This window comes from Podarcis raffonei, chromosome 4 (genome assembly GCF_027172205.1).
Source record: "Podarcis raffonei isolate rPodRaf1 chromosome 4, rPodRaf1.pri, whole genome shotgun sequence".
Lineage (NCBI taxonomy): Eukaryota > Metazoa > Chordata > Lepidosauria > Squamata > Lacertidae > Podarcis > Podarcis raffonei.
In genome coordinates, this window is record NC_070605.1 from 58,231,335 (window position 1) to 58,251,187 (window position 19,853).

The 19,853-nt window shown below is 40.3% G+C and overlaps 1 protein-coding gene across 1 annotated transcript; it reads left to right on the plus strand.

Annotated features, from left to right (window-relative positions):
• The first annotated feature begins 1,178 nt into the window (after positions 1-1,178).
• On the plus strand, positions 1,179-18,998 carry PWP2 (PWP2 small subunit processome component). Its single transcript, XM_053386855.1, has 21 exons — positions 1,179-1,303; positions 2,268-2,380; positions 2,810-2,904; positions 3,162-3,261; positions 3,661-3,804; positions 4,947-5,082; positions 5,995-6,224; positions 6,956-7,099; positions 7,343-7,413; positions 8,442-8,578; positions 9,091-9,239; positions 9,619-9,766; positions 10,535-10,685; positions 11,412-11,592; positions 12,979-13,126; positions 13,539-13,647; positions 14,897-14,962; positions 15,891-16,109; positions 16,615-16,765; positions 17,064-17,138; positions 18,075-18,998. Exons 1-21 carry the CDS (start codon positions 1,286-1,288, stop codon positions 18,220-18,222), a joined length of 2,733 nt encoding a protein of 910 aa, XP_053242830.1. The 5' UTR covers positions 1,179-1,285; the 3' UTR covers positions 18,223-18,998.
• Positions 18,999-19,853: the final 855 nt, after the last annotated feature.

Sequence of the window (19,853 nt, forward strand, 5' to 3'; positions counted from 1 at the left end):
AGTTGTGTACTTTTTGATGTGTCTTATTTATTCTTTACTATTTTTGTTATACTGTATACATTTTTTAAATGTTAAGCCAACTTGAGCATGGTTTTAGCTATGGAAAGGCGGCTTACAAATAAAATTATGTATGTAGGTATCAGTCATTATGACACTCTGCACAGGACCCACTTCTATATTGGTATTAATTTTAAAAATTACCCTTTGTGTTTAAAAAGGGCTAAAATAGTGTGTACATCATCTCCTTATGGGAGAGGGTGTAATAGGCTGTGGTGCCCATGCAATGACTGCGATGCTATCCTCTCCGGGCTTTACTAATAGGCAAGAGTGAAGCAGCTTATTTTGGATAGATAGAAATTTGCTAGTTTTTTTTAATTATTTTTAAAAACTTGTATTTTTACTGACAGGGAAGCTGAGGTTCTCCGTGGGGTTTCGAGAAGGGCAAGGTTTCAGATGCTAAAATAACTTCGCCAGTAGTAGATGTCGTGCTTGCGGGTGAGAAAGTGCCATTTGCTGCTGGGCTTCAGCCAGCAAGACGTCTTAGTCTGGCTCTAACAACCGCAGTCAAAATCTGGGCTCTCTCGCCAGTGGGGCAGCTGGATAATTTTAGACATCGGATTTAGTAGCTTATGCCCTTCGGATGACCACGTGCATTAAGTTGTGAGCCACAAAACGACACCCCTCCCAATCTCTACCTCATCCTTAGCACAGCTGCTACATTCCTGACACGTTGAAATAAAAGCAAAAGACCGCGTGCCAATCCTGATGGAAAACAGTAAACCTGGCCACGTGGGCGCTTTTGCATTTTAAGCTCACTTTACTTTTTACAGCTTGCGACCATAACGCAGATTTTGCTTCCACTGCCCTGCCGCTATAAAAGCGTAAGGAAACAAGCACCCTCCTACTTGTATGGAAAAAAGAACGTATTTTTTATTTTAAAAAACCATAATAAATAATGACTCGAGGCATGCTCTCGAGAAAGAGTGCTCAAGAAAGCAGCCTTTAAATGAGCCGCACCTCGCTGCTCCCCACCGGCCCAAATTATACACGGGTTGGGGCGGCAGCGGAGGGGAGGAATGTTGCTCGGAACGCGGAGTGCGAGTCTCCGGGAGCTTTCGGTTCCCTGTCTGAGTGACGCAACAGGAGCCGGCAGAGAGAGCGAGAGAAAGAGAGCAGATAGGTCGCCCTGGAAATGTTCTGAACCCGGAAGCAAAACGAAGCGGCTCTTCCGGCCGACTCGTGCTGCCCATGTGTTTGCCGACCGAGTGCCGGAATCTGCGCGGGGATGAAGTTCGCTTACAAGGTTCGCTTACAGGGCGGGGGGCTTCGTCCTTTCTGGCCGGGGGTCTCGGAGCTTGGGCAGCCCTTGGTCTGGCAAGAGGAGCCCGTCGCTGCCCGTTTCTTGAGGGCCCAGCCTCTGGGCGGCCGCTTGATCCCAGACCTTCCAAGCGTCTCTGTTTCCCAGGGGCGTCCCTGATTTAGATAAGGTTTCTGATTTGACCTCGGACTGTCCCACTTTTCCTTAGGATGTCCCTGTTTTCACTGGAGAAATGTTGGAGAGTATGTGATCCCTGTCCTCCTTTTCCCTTCCTGTTGCTCCTTTTAATCGTTATCTTGCCAAATTGCTCGAGTAGCGTGTCCAGCTTTAATCCTCTTGGAAGCCAGGAACTCTCCTGCCGACCTCCGCCACTGCCGACTATCCGCATTTGCTCATAATCTGGCAAATGCACACAAAATTTGCTATCTTTATGTGTTGCTTAACTAGCTGACTCTGGTACTTGGCATGCTACAAATCGTTGAAATTGAACATTAATGTTGACTTCCATTTGCACCATCTTTTCTATCCCCTAGCTGCCTTTTTTCCTTGCAAAACTCCCGTCTTTTCCTCCTACTTGACAGATAGACGCATCTGTGCACATCCTCCCTGTGGTTGGGAGAATGAGTTGGCTACAAGTCAAATACTCTTCTTTCATCCCATCAGTTATTCAGGTAGACAATGCTGTGATCTCCAGATGATGTTGGACTGCAACTTTCGTGATCCTTGACCATTGACCATGTTGTCAAGGGCTGATGGGAGTCCAACAACATCTGGAGGGCCCCACATTGGCTGCTTCTGCACTATATCCTCTTAATTTATCCCCTCACTGGTTTGTACTATTTGAAACTTCATAGGTATTTATATAAAAAAATTAAAAAATTGTCCAGTAGCACCTTAGAGACCAACTACTGGTTAAGTCTGCATTCACTTCGCTTCTCTCTCTTTTCAGTTCTCCAACTTGCTGGGTACAGTCTACCGACATGGAAACCTGAATTTCACTCCAGATGGGAACTCTCTGATGAGTCCTGTGGGAAACAGAATTACCGTCTTTGACTTGAAAAAGTATTCATCTTCTTTCATTGTCTTTATAAATGAGCTTTCTCAAAGAGTAGATGATCACTAGAGGTACTGAGCCTCTGCATACAACACAGACTGTTAAAAAGGGCTACTTGGGTCTGTTTCTGGGTCTCTTCTGTTGTTCCACTATAGTGAAAGAATGTGCTCCATTATCAAAGTTATAAAATGGGCTAATGAATAGTACACTGCATTCACACTGGGAAGGATGTAGCTATGTCCCACTCCTCTTCATACATGTGGGATGACATAAAGGAAATCTGGCCTGAGAAACATGGTATTGTGTGCAGAAATGTATTTCTATGTGCGATTCACACTTCCTGGATTGGGCAGAGGTGTATAACAGATTAGCATTTTGCATACAGTTCTGTCACTGTTTGGACGTTTTATTGATTCTTTCACCCTCTTCTCTCCCAGTAACAAGTCTGAAACATTACCACTGGCAACCCAGTACAATGTCGCATGTGTGGGACTCTCTCCAGATGGAAATCTTGCTATATTAGTTGATGAAGGTATTTTAGATTTTTAATATAATGAAAAAGAATTCAAGCAGTATCAGAAATTTTTAACAGAAATATAAGTTACAGTTAGATTCATTTTAAGTATAACTATCTTTTATATATTATGTTCTACAATCAAGGCAAAAAATGTTGTTTGCTTTTATTATAGTCCTTTGAATAACATGACTCTTTTATTTCATTTAGAAATTTGAGTTTGAAATTGGGCTGAATATAAATGATGCTCAATCTATTTGTTCTTTTTCCAACAGAGGGGGCTGCCTTACTTGTCAGCTTGATCAGTAAATCTGTCATTCATCAGTTCCATTTTCAGAAACCTGTGCACAGTGTCTGTTTTTCCCCAAATGGAAAGTAAGAGAAACTTCCTGGTTTTGTGTTTATTTCTTTTTTTGTATGTATAAGTGATAGTTGTACCAGTTGTTGAAATGAATTTTGCTTATCATAGGAGTTGGGAAGTAATAGACACAGTAGGAAACGTGACCTTTTTTACTGGATCACCTTTATACACCCCAAATCAATATGCTTCTTGTACAAAAGTGTCTGGTGACAAAATAATTACAAATAACTATCTAGCTGTAAATACAGACTTTCGCTTATGTTTATGTATGTGTGTAGATATATAAACCTTGGAAACCTGCACAATTCTACTGCATTATCTGAATACATGCGCTTGGCGTCATCTTGTTCATTTTTATTTCTCTGCTGAATAATTATGTATGTTAAGTTCTTTTTTCATATTATGTTAAACAGGAAATTTGTGGTCACAAAGGAGAACGTTGCTCTGATGTACCATGCCCCAGGAAAAAAGCGAGAATTTAATGCGTTTGTCCTTGACACAACTTACTATGGTGCATATGACGAAACAACATGCATTGATTGGACAGATGATTCTAAGTAAGTTTTAATATATGCAGTTTACCAAGGCAACATAGAAAATGAGCAAATACATTGAAAGCCAATGCGACTTGGGTTGATTGTATCTGCTGATAATTTTGAAAATCTTGCATTGCAAAAAGAAAAGAAAAGAAAATCTTGCATTGCTCTTTTTAGGAGAGTGTATTTAGGCAGTGCCTCATCTCATAAATTCCCTTAACAGTAATGCTAAAAGTTCAGGTTATTGTTTCAGGATTCTCCATTGTCCACATTTTTCATTCATTAATAGAGATTTTGTTAACTCCTGAGTTAATAAACAATTTTTATTAAAGTAAGCATAGAGGGTTGGGTCCAGCAGAACCTGTCTGCAAATGGAAATATTATTTCTCTACACGGAAGGTGTTGCAGTCAAGCCCAAGCTTCCCTGAATAGAAAGAGGGACACACTTTTTTTAAATCTGTTCCTCCTACAGCTCTCTGCTGCCACTTCTGACACTGTTCCAGAGGTTCCCCAACCCTCCAGAGTAGTTGAGGTGTATATGTGCAGAGAAGGACCAATGAAAATCACCTTCCCCACTCTTCTGTGAATTAGACCTGGAAACATCCCATTTATTGAACAGAAATCCTCTCATGGATCTCTGAATCCAACTTAAGATTTGTAATGCAATCATTTCCATCGTTCCATACAAATATTCCATTCTTTAAAAAAGGGTTGTTGAAATATATTAAAAATGACTCCTTAATTTTCTCCTCTTTCAAATAAATATAATGTATTTCTCCAAATTCACTGTCTATAAAAGTTTACTTAAATCAGTTTCTAATATCATTAAGTGTCCACTGATCTATTTCAATTGCCTCTGTTTTGTATATTCACATGTACACACTTTGGCTAATAGCAGTAAGGGATCGACCAAATGCCTTTTCCCAGTTTAAACTGGAGAGACTATCCACTCAGATGGCGGGAACTGGGAACTGTGGTTTGGAATGCCATGATTTCCTTCCAGTGGCAGTGAACCTTTGGATCCAAATCTGTCTCTTCGTTCCTTGCTATCTTTGCAAAGGCCTCTCACTCTCAATAGAGAGTTGAGCAGTATAAACTGCTTGTTGACATATCCACTATGATGTAGTTTTTGAGATGTTCTAACCACGATTCTTTTATTCTAGATGTTTTGCAGTAGGAAGCAAAGATATGTCGACGTGGGTGTTTGGAGCAGAGCGATGGGCCAATCTGATTTATTATGCATTGGGAGGTCATAAGGATGCAATTGTTGCCTGTTTTTTTGAAGGAAACAGTCTAGATGTATGTACCTCTTATATATATATATTGCATTGGTTTTTATGGTTAGTGTACTTTGCTTTTGGATAATTATATGGCATAAGTCAATGAAAGGCTGTGTATAGCCTACTTTCCTCAAGGTGTTTACATACTGTAGGGGTCTTCTGCAGATTGCTTATCTGGGGGGCAGTGGCAGTTCTTTAAAAACGTGCCCAGAACTGATGTCCTGGGTGCCCAGAAATAAGCCAGCAATCAGCACCTCAGATATATTATGTTCCCATATTTCTAAGTCCAGAAGGGGCCTGTTATGGATTGGCTGTTATGGACATTGGCTGTTAATTAATGTTTATATTTAGAATGTATGTATACAGCGGAGCTCAATAGTGTACAATAAACGTAAGATAACAATAAAGTAGGATCCCAACAAGGCTTTATATTTTGTCTAAAAATTCAGTTTATTAGGCATCTCACATCTAAGCTTGCTTTCTCTCAAATAAGTTCAAATTGAAAGATAATGTCTTTGTAATTAGGTACACAGGAAGCTGGCTCATACTGAATCTAACTATTTATCTATCGGGCTCAGTCTTGTCTATACTGACTGGTAGTGAGTTTCCAGGCTTTTAGGCAGGAGCTTTTCACAGCTCTATCTGGAGACATGAGGGATTGAATTGGGGATCTGCATGACTATGTTGCAAGGGAGATGCTTTTTCGCTGAACTGTGGTCATTTCCCCCCTTGTAAGTCCAAGTAGCTTACAAGATTCTGTTTTACAGTTTCATGAAATAACATTTTATTCTTAGAGAATTGCAGTCTTTTGAGCTAAGTATCCTTTCGACTCTCCGTTGAGTGTAGTGACATCAAATGTTTGTTTAGCTCATCTGCTTAAGGCTCATTATAGTCGTGCAATGATGTTAACCATTATGTTTTGGTGTTCCAGTTGTACACTGTCAGCAGAGATGGGGCTTTGTGTGTCTGGCAGTGTGATACAGAACTAGATGGTTTGAAAGCTCGACCCCCAAAAGATCAAACTGAAGACAAGGCAGAATTGGCAGAAGGCCTAGATGAAGAGTTGATGGAAGAACAGAAGGGCAAAGAGGTCCATGGGAAAGCCAGCACACATAAGAAAAAAGAGAAGGGAAAGAGAGTAAAATACTCATGTGCTGCCAAGTAAGTGATCTTCCAGAGAGAAAAGGAGGAATATGTTGCAACCAGGAGCTTGGTCATGTAGTCAAAGCCAGTGTATATGAAAACAAAACAATTCCATTAGACTGTCTTATTGTCACACTATGAATGTGCTGCAGGCATGACTATTGATTAGGATTATGGCATTCTAACCTTCTAAAGTGTGAAGATTTCCCACACCACAATCTCCAAGCATGTTCAACTGAAAGCACTTAGACTTCCCCTTGTGGTGGACAACACTGCCTTAACAAGCATCCAGTTAATAAGAAACAGGCTCAGACTTCCCCTGTCAATGTGGCAGGATCTGAAGTGGACATGTTAGAGGTGGAACAGAAAAATGCCATACCGAGCAATTCTATCCCCTGATTCACTGGTTAACCAGTGGGGGGCAAGCATTGCTCTGCTGCCAAGTCCCCACTGTGCCTGACAGTTCGTGGGCAGGTGGAAGCTACTGCTGGTGGTATCCAGTGTTAACCACAACATTGTTTCTTCCTTTGACTTTTTTATAGCATCTTTTTTGTTTTTTTTACAAAAGTGGTGGGTTGGATGTTGCTTGGATTTTTAATAGATGGCTACCTTTCTTCACTTGTTTTTACTTCATGTCCAAAATGTCAGAGTACCATTGGTCTTTTGCTGGTGTATTATGAAATTAATTGAGTGGTAAATATGCCCTGCATTAAACGCATGTCAGTAGCATATTTCAATTGTTTTCTCAGATACTTTTTCAACAAAGAAGGTGATTTTAACACCTTGACAGCTGCAGCTTACCACAAGAAAATTCACCTACTAGTCACTGGCTTCGCGTCTGGAATTTTTCACCTCCATGAACTTCCAGAATTCAATCTCATCCATTCTTTAAGGTAAGTATGGATATTGCTCATTATAGAGAAATGTAGTTCTAGAGAAAGAACAAATCTTTTTTTCCTTTAAAAGCAATTTCTGCTTTATAAGCTTGGACAGAGTGATACTGGTATTAGTGTCCTTTCTTCATCTACAGGTTCTTATGACTTAATAATGCATTATTTTATATGGGTGTGAAATTTTAGCATGGGCACCCAAATGCTTCGCTTTAAGCAGTTTCTTTCTTTCTTTTTGCTACTTAGCATTTCGGACCAAAGGATCGCATCTATTTCTATCAACAGTACTGGTGACTGGATTGCTTTTGGGTGTGCAGGTGCGTAACTATGAGACACACAGTTGAATGAGGGCCTGTTTATACAATCAGTTATGTTGAGAGAACCCTTTGACACACTTCATCTGTGGAAATTCCTTTAGATATAAATTGGGGGCTGCTGGGATGAGAAGCTTAAATCTTCAGCTCTGCTGGTGTTAAGTCCCCAATGCTGACTCTGTTGAAGACACCGTAGCATAACTTGCTTATCCTTGCTCAGTCGAGGTTCAGCCAGGTGAGGTGAAGCTGGTAAGCCAAGCCCTCTCTCCGACTAAGGCTGGATCCTGAGCCCATTCAGTTTGGTTGCATGCCCTGCCATAGAATACACCTTGAAAGGCTTGCTGTGCTCAGGCAGAGCAGCAGCCCCACTGTTCGATAGTGTTTGGATCAGGTTTCACTTCATGCTCTCTTAACCTACACCAGCTTGCTTTGCGTCAGCTTCTTGTGCATATGATCGCTCCTTTAGAGACTTTGGAAAGTTATCACATCCAGGCAAAATTAGGGAGGTTGGATCCATTTCTTTATCAAGCTGGGTTATGAAATCACGAACAATAGCAGGTTGAGTCAGAATCTCCTTGTTACTTGAATACATTGGTTTGGGCCCTAGCCTCTGGAGCAGGAGAAAACAAGCTTCCTTCATCTTCCATGTGGCAGCCTTTTAGATATTTGAAGGTTGCTATCATATCTCCTCTTTTCCAGGCTAAACATACCCAGCTTCCTCAACCATTCCTCCTCATAAGGCTTGGTCATGGCAATGTGTGTTGCATTGCCAGTTCATGCATCATGTTGTCCTTGTGAATATGGGCAAGCACAAGCTTGTGTAAAAAATAAGAATCCATTTGAACCCTGAGAGCGGTGAAATGCTAATCCAGTTTGGTCAGTCTTGATTGGTGCAGTTCTTACACCCACCGTATTTCTGAATTCATTAATTGCAATTTACAGACATAGCTTTGTGTGTGTTGGTGATGCAGGAAAATGTATAGATTGAATAGTTGTATTTGAGTCTGAACTACTTGTCATTATCCTTACAGGTCTGGGGCAGCTTCTGGTTTGGGAATGGCAGAGCGAGTCCTATGTGCTGAAGCAGCAAGGCCATTTCAACAGCATGGTTTCTCTTGCATATTCTCCAGATGGGCAGTACTTAGTCACTGGCGGAGATGATGGGAAAGTAAGTCTGCCGCATGTTATTGAGCATGGAGTTTGTAACTCTCTAAAATCTGCAATTTCTGGGCATATACTATAAAGATACTAAGAAAGGAGCTCTTAAAGCTTCTAGGAGCTAGGAACCTTAATTTATTTTGGATATGTTGTCACTCCTGTTTGCTATGGGTGATGCTTGCATTATTTTTTAGAAAGAAGACATTAGTGTATATTTGGAGCAGAAGCAAAGCTGTGTAACATGGAAGTTGATCACGTTCTTGGTTGGCTGTAGCGACTCGTAATGTCTGGCCAGATCATGTTGTCAGTGATGTTTCCAGCTGACGACAAAATGATAAATTCATGTCCTTGGGCTTCTGCATGTGTGATTTTGAATGACTTGCTTAACTTCCCTGGAAGTTTAGCTCTGCTAAGTGTGGTGTACTAGAATGTTCTTTCAGAGACTTGAATCTCAATACTGTGTCAGTCCCAGAAAAGGAATATTTCTGAAACTTACTGGAGCATTTTCTGTTTTATTTTCAGGTGAAGGTGTGGAACACCAGCAGTGGTTTCTGTTTTGTAACCTTTACAGAACATACAAGCAGTATATCTGCCGTAACATTTACTGCTTCAGGATATGTCATTCTGAGTGCTTCCCTAGATGGGACAGTTCGAGCTTTTGATTTGCACAGGTAAATTATTCTTTTACCCCCCTAGCAAAATTCTCTCTTCCCTGAGCTTGGAGTGGAAAACCAGATAATTTAGAGGGAATATTTCTAATTAATATCTAGAATGTTGTTTGGTTAGATGTGGTACACTCCTTTTGTGCCATTGTGTCATGTGAGCATTTCATAATTTGAAAGTATCCAATAGAAAAATTGCACCCAGTTTCAGAAACAACCAAAGCCTAGCCTTCTCCATTGAGGAGAAGCCTAGGCTTTGGTTGTATAAATATTCCATCACTTGGGATATTCCATCACTTTTTGTGATATCACTGAGGGACTTTTACCTAGAATAGTATACAGGCACCAAAGTTCTTCCTTAAATCACATTCCTGCATGTTTTAAACAGGTACCGCAATTTCCGCACCTTCACTTCCCCACGACCAACTCAGTTCTCTTGCTTGGCTGTGGACTCCAGTGGCGAGATTGTTTCAGCTGGTTCTCAGGACTCCTTTGAAGTATTTGTGTGGTCAGTGCAGAGTGGGCGACTCTTAGATGTAAGAGACATTTTGTTCTGGTTGTCTCAATTCCTTTTGAAACTGCTTTTAATTGAGGCTGACTCCATCCTTAGAGCAGAGACCATATATATTTGCAGGATTGAAAACAATCATTGAATTTGAGTGAGTTGAGCATGATTAAAAATAGGCACATCTTTAATTTATCTTACTAGCTAATGTTCAGTTTTTGCATATAAATTCAGCTTCTAACATCAAACCCTATTGATCGGCACAGCTGTACCCACTTGGTGTTCCCTGTGTCTTCATAGTTTCAACAGAATCCTTTGTAGAGCAAGTGGAGAGGTCTGCCTATCATTTTCACTCCCATTATGATCATTCAATATAAGGAAGTATCCCCTGTATGTTAGCTGTTCTGTGTGTGCTGCCGTGCTGAATCTGGCAATGATATCTGTTGCCAAATAGTCGTGTCTTGCATTGCTGATCCACAGCTGTGATGGCGATACAGTGATTGTTCTAGTGTTGCTGTATTGAAAGTCCTAGCGCTTGTGATCCTGGATCCTTGCACTGATTTGAAGGTGCATTAGAAGGATCTGGTCATGTGCTTTGCTGATTTTAAATGTGGCCCAAAAGTCATATACTATAGTAACTTTAAATGTTGGGAATTGCAACCCAGTAATGAAATCTCTAATGTGCAACTTTTGCATTTTGTATGCATATAGTTCCATCTGTGGATTATTGTTTTCCCTGTATAAGATCCTGTGTAAACCAACATGTATAAAAGAAATCAAATTGGCTTTTCTCCATTAGGTCTTAGCTGGTCATGAAGGCCCCATCAGTAGCCTGTGTTTTAATCCCGTCAAGTGTGCCCTAGCAAGTGCCTCTTGGGATAAGACAGTCAGGTTGTGGGATATGCTGGATAGCTGGAGGACCAGGGAAACACTGGCACTGAACTCGGATGGTGAGTCCCTTGGAAATCTCTTGTGCGAATGCAGGCAGCTATGTTCTCCATGTGCTGTTGGGTGGCTGGTTAAAGCTTCAGTTGGTCCTAGGTTCTGGGAAGAAAGCTTGCATGTAATGCAGCTTTTTCCTCACGACTGGAACTTAATTTGTCAGGAAGTACATCTGTGTTTACTTGTATTTACTTGAAGCATTTCTGTCTCTCCCTTCTTTGTTGCCCAGTCCCAGGGCAGGTTGCAAAACATGCAGTGCACCATAAACTGCAATAAATACTATAATAACAAGCTGAAGGAGCAGATGAGAAACAGTCAATGAGCAAGCATTATAAGATTCATATTAAAATGAGTAAATGCAGTCATTGAATCTCCATTGTATAAAAGCTTGGCAATACAAATACATTTGCATTAAAAACCAACCAACCCAGTACAGCAGGTGTCAGCAGTACCTGCTTTTAAATGTAAACTGCAAAAGGTTCAGAAATGAAAAAAATGCCAGGATAAATGGTTATGTTTCAGCACGACTTTATACAGCACAGTGTTATATATAGTCTTTGTGACGATGGATATGTTATGTGTTGAGCGTGTGGGTTCATGTGTGATTTCTGGAAGTTCTGAATCTGGTTTCATTGAGTTTATCTGTGTGTGTTTTTTAACAACTGAGGGCAATGTGGCCGAAATGTACATACAGGAAGGCGTGACTTTTGGTTTTGCTCCCTTACCTTTTTCAGTGCTCGCTGTTGCTTTTCGTCCGGATGGCAGTGAACTTGCAGTTGCTTCCTTGGATGGACAGATCACTTTCTGGGACCATGAAAATGCTGTGCAGACTGGATCAATTGTAGGGCGACATGACCTTCAGATGGGCAGAAAAGAGCTGGACAAAATAACCGCCAAACAATCTGCTAAGGGGAAGTAGGTAGCCTTAAAAAAAAAAAAAAAAAATTTTCTTGGTTTACAGAAGTACATGCCTTGTCTCTTTTTTCAGGTTGTAAAGCCTTTTCTACAGATCAGTTACATTTGTTATGAGACATTAGTGTTGAGTACAGTATAAGGTCAGGGATGGATAGAAGGGGAGAGCAGGGGTGGTGGTGAAACTTAAATTATTTTTTATCACGTATGTGTGGGGTTTTGTGTCAGCGTCAACTGGATGGGTTCTCTTTCTATTTGCTTGTTACATAAGTAGGTTGACTATTTGATCACAGGGTTGGGAGGGATCTCCAGTGTCATCTAACCCATTTGTGACCCTATTCTAAGGAGGACTAGGTCTCTTCCTTTGAATTAGGGATACTTAATATAATTGTTGGAATTAACTACCTGTGTATCTGGTGAACTTGAGTTTTATTAGACTAGTTTTAATAGAGAAGTAGGAAGCTTGTGCATTGCTGGCTGCCTTTGAAAGCTTTCTTGTGCGTCCTGTTGACGTTTTGTAAATTAAATGTGTCTCCTTACTGCAGATAAAAGTGTGCATATGTGATTGTATTAGTATCTGGTTTTGATAACTTCTTAAGATGTGGTCATCTGACTTAATGCTCCCATCAACTATGAGCTTGTAGTCAGACTTGTAGTCAGAGTCTTAGGTTTTACTTGTTGCTGTGCGAAAGGTAACCTTGCAATTTGTTAGAGCTCATTCAGCACCCCTCTTACCATGTTAGCAGTCAAAGGCAGTAAGAGAATGGCAGGCATATGTTTTGAAGGACTGTATTCAGATAACTTATTCAGATAATTTTTGCAAAGAAATAACTTATTGCAGGTAGGTTTTTAAACAGTGATGAACATGTCAGGCGATATGAGTATTTTCTCTTTTTTTTAATCTCCCACTAATAAAATAGAAGGCTCTACTATAATTAATAACTACCTGACATTCAGAAGACATCTTAAGGCAGCCCTGTTCAGGGAAGTTTTTAACGTGTGATATTTTACTGTATTTTTGGTTTTTATGGAAGCCGCCCAGAGTGGCTGGGGAGGCCCAGCCAGATGGGCGGGGTATAAATAATAAATTATTATTATTATTATTATTATTATTATTATTATTATTATTATTATTATTATCATCATGGTATTCAGGCTGTCACAACATTGTTTATTTCAATCCTGACCTTTTTCTATTATGTGTTGAGTCTCTTTAGTTCATGAAGAAATGATTTTAAGATGTCTATGGTTGGAATGGTTGGGTAGAGAAATGAGGACCTAATTTCGTAGCACAACAGACATCTATCTGCAGCGTAACCAGAATATCTCTCTTGGTGGAAGGGATTGACTTATAACATAAATCTAACATGTCTTTGTTTTCCTCCCCAGATCTTTTACTACTCTATGTTACTCAGCTGATGGGCAGTGTATTCTAGCAGGAGGGCAGTCAAAGTTTGTTTGCATTTATCATGTCAAGGAACAGATGCTCATTAAGAAATTTGAAATATCTTGCAACTTGTCTTTGGACGCAATGGAGGTTAGTGATTGATTCCCCCCCCCCCATTTTTGTGTATGTTTGGGTATGATCTATATGACACTATTAAACAGAAGTATGTTTGTGCTTCTGCTTCCCTGTGGCAACCTGAGTTGTAATCCGTCAATGAATTCAGTCTTTGGACCAAGTGATGCAAATCTGTGCTCCAAAGTATTTTGTTATGACATTCCAATCTATTTCTGGTATGAATGAATGTTGTCTTTCTAGTGCTTGACTTTTATCCAGAAAGCATGGGCACATCTTAGATTTGGAGGGATAGAGATTGAGCAAATGCTGTAGCCCTTTAAATATTCTGAAACATTATAGAAATTCCAAATAGTTTACCTGAATTCACATGCCTTCTACCTGAAGAATATAAGCTTTGCAATGTTGTTGTTGTTTTTCAATTTTACAGGAGTACTTGGATCGCAGGAAAATGACTGAATTTGGTAGCATGGCATTAATAGATGAAGGAACTGGGGATGATGATAATGTTGCAATCCCTCTTCCGGGAGTTAAAAGAGGTATCTGTTTCCATTTCACAATTTTCAGCTTATCTGCTGTTTCATGTGTGCCAGGTACTCTGTGAGCTAGGAAGCTCCCTTGCTGAGTCAGGGAGGAATGGAAAGGGTGAGAACATGCAAAGCAAGCCTTTTGTTTATGCTTTCTCACTTTTACTTCCTAAAGCGGTGATCAAACCTTTTTTTTAAGCTGGGAGTCCAGCTAATAGCACTTTGTCTTCTTTTGACATCTCCTGAAAAGTGAAACCCATTGTGTGAGAAAGGGCGCTTGGAATTTAAGATTTCAAAATGCTGCGGTCGATGCAGCCATCAGTTTCACATTCCGTGATGGTTCTAGGGAAGGGATTCAGTGCCTCCAGCACTGTGGTCGCCACCAGCTTTTTCACATCCATCCCTGTTTTGTGAAGTGGTCCCTGTTGCCTTTTTCCTGTGTTCTCTTGCAGTTTACCTGTCTTAATCTGTTTTCGCTCCCATCAGCCCCATCCAACGTTGCAATCAGAAGGATAGGCAGATTCCTAGATATTACTGCAACAATCTGTACTGTGTTCAGTGACAGTGATGACAGGGAAGGAAATGGGTTGTATCCAGCACTGCGCAAGCAGAGTTCCACTTGTGCAACAGGACTTTCATTGCCTCTCTTTTTCTGGTACATCAGCAAAAGCTGCTCCAGGGGTTCCCCAGCCCTCCAAAAACTTATTTTGAGTGTGTCGGGGGGACTGGTGGGTAGGTGAGAGGAAGTTCCATTGCATGCAGGGAGGTATGTTGTGTGAAGCTTTCAGTGTTGGACACAGCCCAAAATGTAGTTTTTACTATGCTGTTTAAACTCTGGCAAACAGTTTTAAACCTTTTTAGAAATATTTATTTTTTACAAATGCTAGTGCAACTGGCTTGCCATACTGACTGCTAACTAAATGGAATTAACTTGGATTCTCATGGTTAGTACAGTCATACCAAGGGATGAATACGCTTCAGGTTAAGCATTTTTGGGTTGCACTCCATGGCAACCTGGAAGCAATGGAATGCATTACTTCCAGGTTTCGCCGCTCACGCATGTGCAGACGCTCATAATGACGTCATGCGCAGAAGCGGTGAAACGTGACACGCGCAGACACAAAGTCGTGTGTTACATTCACTTCAGGATGTGAACGGGGTTCTGGAACGGATCCCGTTCACATCCAGAGGTACCACTGTACATGCAAAATTAATATTTAACACAATAAGTTAACTGAATTTGTCTTTTACTTGGTCTCAGGTGACATGAGTTCTCGATCCTTTAAACCAGAAATAAGAGTGACCTGCCTCCGCTTCTCTCCTACCGGTGGGTGCTTTTAGAATGGAACTGGCAATGGTGCTGCTTTTAGGATCAGGTTGTGGTGGTTTAAAAGAAATGAAGGGGCTGTCTTTTTAAAAATTGCTATTTTTTGTGTGTGTGAATTTAATGAGAAGAACAAGGAAAAAGAGGAAATAAAAGAAGAGAAAGAGGGAAGAGAAAAATAATAATAACTGGCATATACAAATAATACGAAAGATAGACCACCATTAGTAAGTAAATCTTAAAGTAAACATAGGTTAATAAGCCTTCCAAATGTCCAAATAGGTATCCACACAAAATTGATGCCTATATGAAACATGTGGGGATCCCTGTGTGCTTGTGCTCCCTCAAAATCATTCGCCCCTGGCCCTCCACATGCTGTGCCTCTGCCTTGAGTCTTTTCCCTAACACTCCTCATATGCTGTTTTGCGCATCCATCTCTTGCCATCAGCATTGAGAGGCAACCAATCAGACCTCTGCCTTTCATTTGCAGCAGGAAGGAGTAGTGAAGAAAACTTGAAGAAACAAGGATCTGCAGTGACAGGGGCAGGGTAGAGTCACACCACACATTTAAAGCACAGGGCTTCCCCCAAAGTGTCACGGAAGCTGTAGTTTGTTAAAGGAACTGGGAATTGAATTAAACTACAGTTCCCACCATTACTTGCTTTGGAATGAGATGGCTGTCTTAGTTCACCCCTAGAACAGCATAACTAATCATAATTACTAGATATTTGTCACTTATTTGCACTTTGATTTGACTAGTGGAAAGTACATGTTTTATGCCAGCCAGTACAGTTTAAGAATAAAGTTGTTTGTACACGTAGATTTATTCTTCAAGATCTTGGTTTATAAAAGCTGTCTAATATAATCTTCCAATATTGCTCCTTCCAGACATGAACAATTTTAACTAGCACAAGCAATATTTCTCTTGTAGGACGAAGCTGGGCAGCAACAACCACAGAAGGTCTTCTTATCTATTCTTTGGACTCTAGTCTGGTCTTTGATCCATACGACCTAGAAATTGACATCACCCCTAGCAGTATTCGTAAAGTACTGGCTCAGAAGGAGTACAACAAGGCAATTGTCATGTCTTTTCGACTGAATGAGAAGAAACTGATTCAGGAGGTCCTAGAAACTGTTCCATACAATGAAAGTAAGCTGGAATTCTGTTGCCAGTCTAATGTGGTGGTTGCAGAAAGCTAGATTTCCTGAAGTTATAAGATGTCTCCAATACTTGGTTTGTCTATATATTAGGGAGAAGGGAAAGTATATGAAGTCCCAGATGATCTCAGGTGCTTGACATGTGTGCAAGAATAAGAGGGGATATATATATATATATATATATATATATATATATATATATATATATAGCAGTAGCACCTTAGAGACTAACTAAGAACAAACTTATATTTCGTCTGCGTCAGACCAACATACCTGAATCTAGAAAAAGGGGGAAGTATGGAAAGAATAGCATCGTGCAGTATGGCAGCTTATTGATTTGGATTTCCTTTGCCTGGAGATATCTTTTTTTAATTAAAAAACAACAACTTGGAACTGGAAAGCTTAGTGATGAATCATATAGAATATACTGGGTTTTTTTGGCTTAAGATTTTGAACATGTGATTTAAACTAATAACTTACTATTTTTTAAACCACAGTTGAAGTAATCTCCTCAATGCTTCCAGAAGTGTATATAGAAAAAATGCTAGAATTTTTAGCCTCTTCCTTTGAGACATCTCGTCATTTGGAATTCTATCTACTCTGGACTCAGAAGTTGCTTATGTTACATGGATGCAAGTTAAAAACAAGGTTAGTGACCTTGGGGATAAGGTGTGGGAAGAGAGAGAATAAGACATACTGGTATCCTGCCCTTATCTAAGAAATTTGGAGTGGTTTCCCATTAGAACTGGTTGGGCCCAGATCTGCTTAGCTTTAGAAAATTAAATATCATTCTTTAGACTGTGAATTTGAATTCATTGCAAGTCACCATTCACAGCTGTCTCAGTTCTTTGACACTTTGAAGTTTTGAATTTAGCCCTTTTTATTCTTAAAATGTACAGAATGATTTTTACAAACCAAGAGTTAACTTTTTTGTGTGCTTTTGCAGGTCAGAGAAACTGCTGCCCACCATCCAATTCCTTCAGAAGAGCATTCAGCGTCACTTTGAAGACGTTTCCAAACTGTACGTATTTTGTTCAGTTGCATTCTCTTTCAAATAATTTCTCTTCCCAGTAGAAAGAGATGACTCTGACTAGAATATTGATCATTTCTTAATGAAAATTCCCTTTCCCCTTCCTTCCACCTAACATCCCGCATTGTATTGGGGAGAATTTTACCTGGGATCTTCTAGCTTTGTGTGATTTTGTTCTGTCAAGTGCCTTAAGGACCCCTCCTGTTCCCAGCACCAAATTCCTTCAGGGGCGGGGAAGGTAGTTGGGGGCTGCATACTACTGTACTCCATCATTGAACACACACATGCTTTCCCCATTCACACACATACACAAACACACAGTACATACCGGACTCATAATCTCATACCCTTAACAAACAGCCCCCGATAGCTAGCCTGTTCCAATTAGTTCAGGAAGAGGTCTTTCCCCCCATTGTCTTAATTCCACCCTTCCGGTGTGTCTTTGTGGGGATGAAAAATGCGCCTTCCTCACTGGTCTGCACTGATCAGCAGGAGAGCATGGAGAAAGTGAAGCTGGGGTGGCGAAAGGGCTTGGGGAAAGTCTGGCAGGCCAGAGTCTCACCATATATGTTAGATCTGATGGTTTGTTATTCAACATTAGAGCATCTTGCAACATGGAGTTTACTTGCAGAAGCAGCTAGTAAGAAAGATTGTGGTTAATTAGTTGCGTGTGCCAATGAAGCATCATCAATTAAAATCCACAGACATAACTTTCATATTGCCTCAAACATAATACTTTTCATTGGAGCCATTCTCAGGTTTGCCTTGAGAAATTAAGCTATGAGTGTGGCATGTGTGAACCAATGCAAGTAGTATGTTGCTGACAGTGGTCTGATTATTGGCTACTTTTTATAAACATAGGAAAGCTCTTACATGCACTGCTTTGAATCTACCTAATCCCCCACCCCATGGTCTTTGTCTCTACAGTTGTGACTGGAACTGTTATAACATGAAATATATTATGGCCATTTCACAACAGAGGGGTGTGAAACGTACAGCAGAAGTGTCTGAAAATGAAGATTTGGAAGACTCCAATAATGACTCTGTCATGGAAGAATTGCCTGCACTTCCATGAACTTTTGAGAATGCTTTTTCATACATAAGTAATTTAAACAGTGGTATTCACTGAGAACTGAGCAGCCCTCATAGAGGCATATTTTGTACAGGTGATGCAGCAACATGATTGGGAGTAAGCAGGCTATTCCTTTTTGTCCTCTGTTTCTAAACTAGCATGTAAATTCTTGATACTGCTAAATTTTAAGCAAGACAATGTCATCAAACGTTTTAGATGCCTAGGAGGAGGGGCAGGATCCATCTGCCACCAGTTGACTTCTGTTTCTGCACAGGAACTTTTAAGCTCCCTCCTTCCATTGACAGCCCTTTCTGGATTGGGAAGTCATTCAGAGTGGCATCCTGCAAGAATACATGGGGTGCCACCAGAAGAAAACATACGACTTCTGGCATGCATGGAAGTATTGGAATGTGAGTGGGGGTGGATCCCAGCCTTGGCTTTTTTCTTGGCTTTAGGGTAAACGTGTAAAAGTGCTGCAGTCATATTGCAAATGGTCCAATGACCTTTAGCACAATTTCATTGATATAAAATTCAACTATTAGTTGTTTATGGGGGAAAGACAAATACTAGGACTGGTGGGATCTGAGATCAACTGAATGAATATCTAGGCAAATATTCTTTCTTACGAAGTAGCTCATTGTATGTCCCAAATAACTCTGGTTGACAATTTCTAGAAACAGGCCATGCACAAGTGATTCCAGCTATTCATAATCCATGATGTATTCACAGATATCAATATGAGAATATGGTCAAGTAATAAAGGCATGTTCATAGCTTTACAGGTTGTCTGGAGTGCATTAAGGCATGCAGTTACTTTTATGAAGTACTAGAAAATTACTGTGACTCGAATGTGGAAAAGTGTTGTATGTAATAATGTGGTCTCCTATGTTAAACAACAGCAAATGCTCAGCTGTTGTAGCCTGAATGTGAATCGTGTATCACAGGATAAAGTGAACAATGTTATTTCCAAATGGTATTTTGGTGTTATTAGTTGATTGCTAGGATTTTAGCTAGGTGTAGGGAGTGTGGAATTTTATTTTTATTGATCTCTATGCCATCATTCACGAAACAATTCAATTTTTTTTTCAAAGAAAAAATACAGTAAGAACAGTCATACCAAACAGCAGATAGAAATAGCTGCATATTTTAACTTCAGTAGGTTTTTCAAACCTTTCTCCTGGGCAGGTTATTGGGGCCAAAGTTGTTTCTTTAGCTACTTGGATCCTAAGCCATATAGCACGTTAAATGTCAGCACCAGCACTTGGAATCGTGCTTGAAAACAGGTGAGATTGGTGAACTGGATGAGAACTGGGGGAAGTGATGGTGCAGTTATTCCACTATGACATGTCTTATACCACATCTTTAACCTTGACTATAGGATGCAGCAACAATGCCAACTGGTGGGTGTAGATTTAGTGAGCGGTTGTTCACATCTCAACATTTAAAAGGGTCATATGAATTGGACTTCAGTTGAATGAAAGAACAAATGTGCTGAGTTTCCTGTACCCATTGAGGCTGTTTGCTCCCAAGAAAGACACTGCTGAAATGTATTTTTCTTAGATTAGTATGTGATATGCACCTTTCCCCCCCCTTTTTTTTTGGGGGGGGCAGATCTTTCCACACTCCTCCTCTCC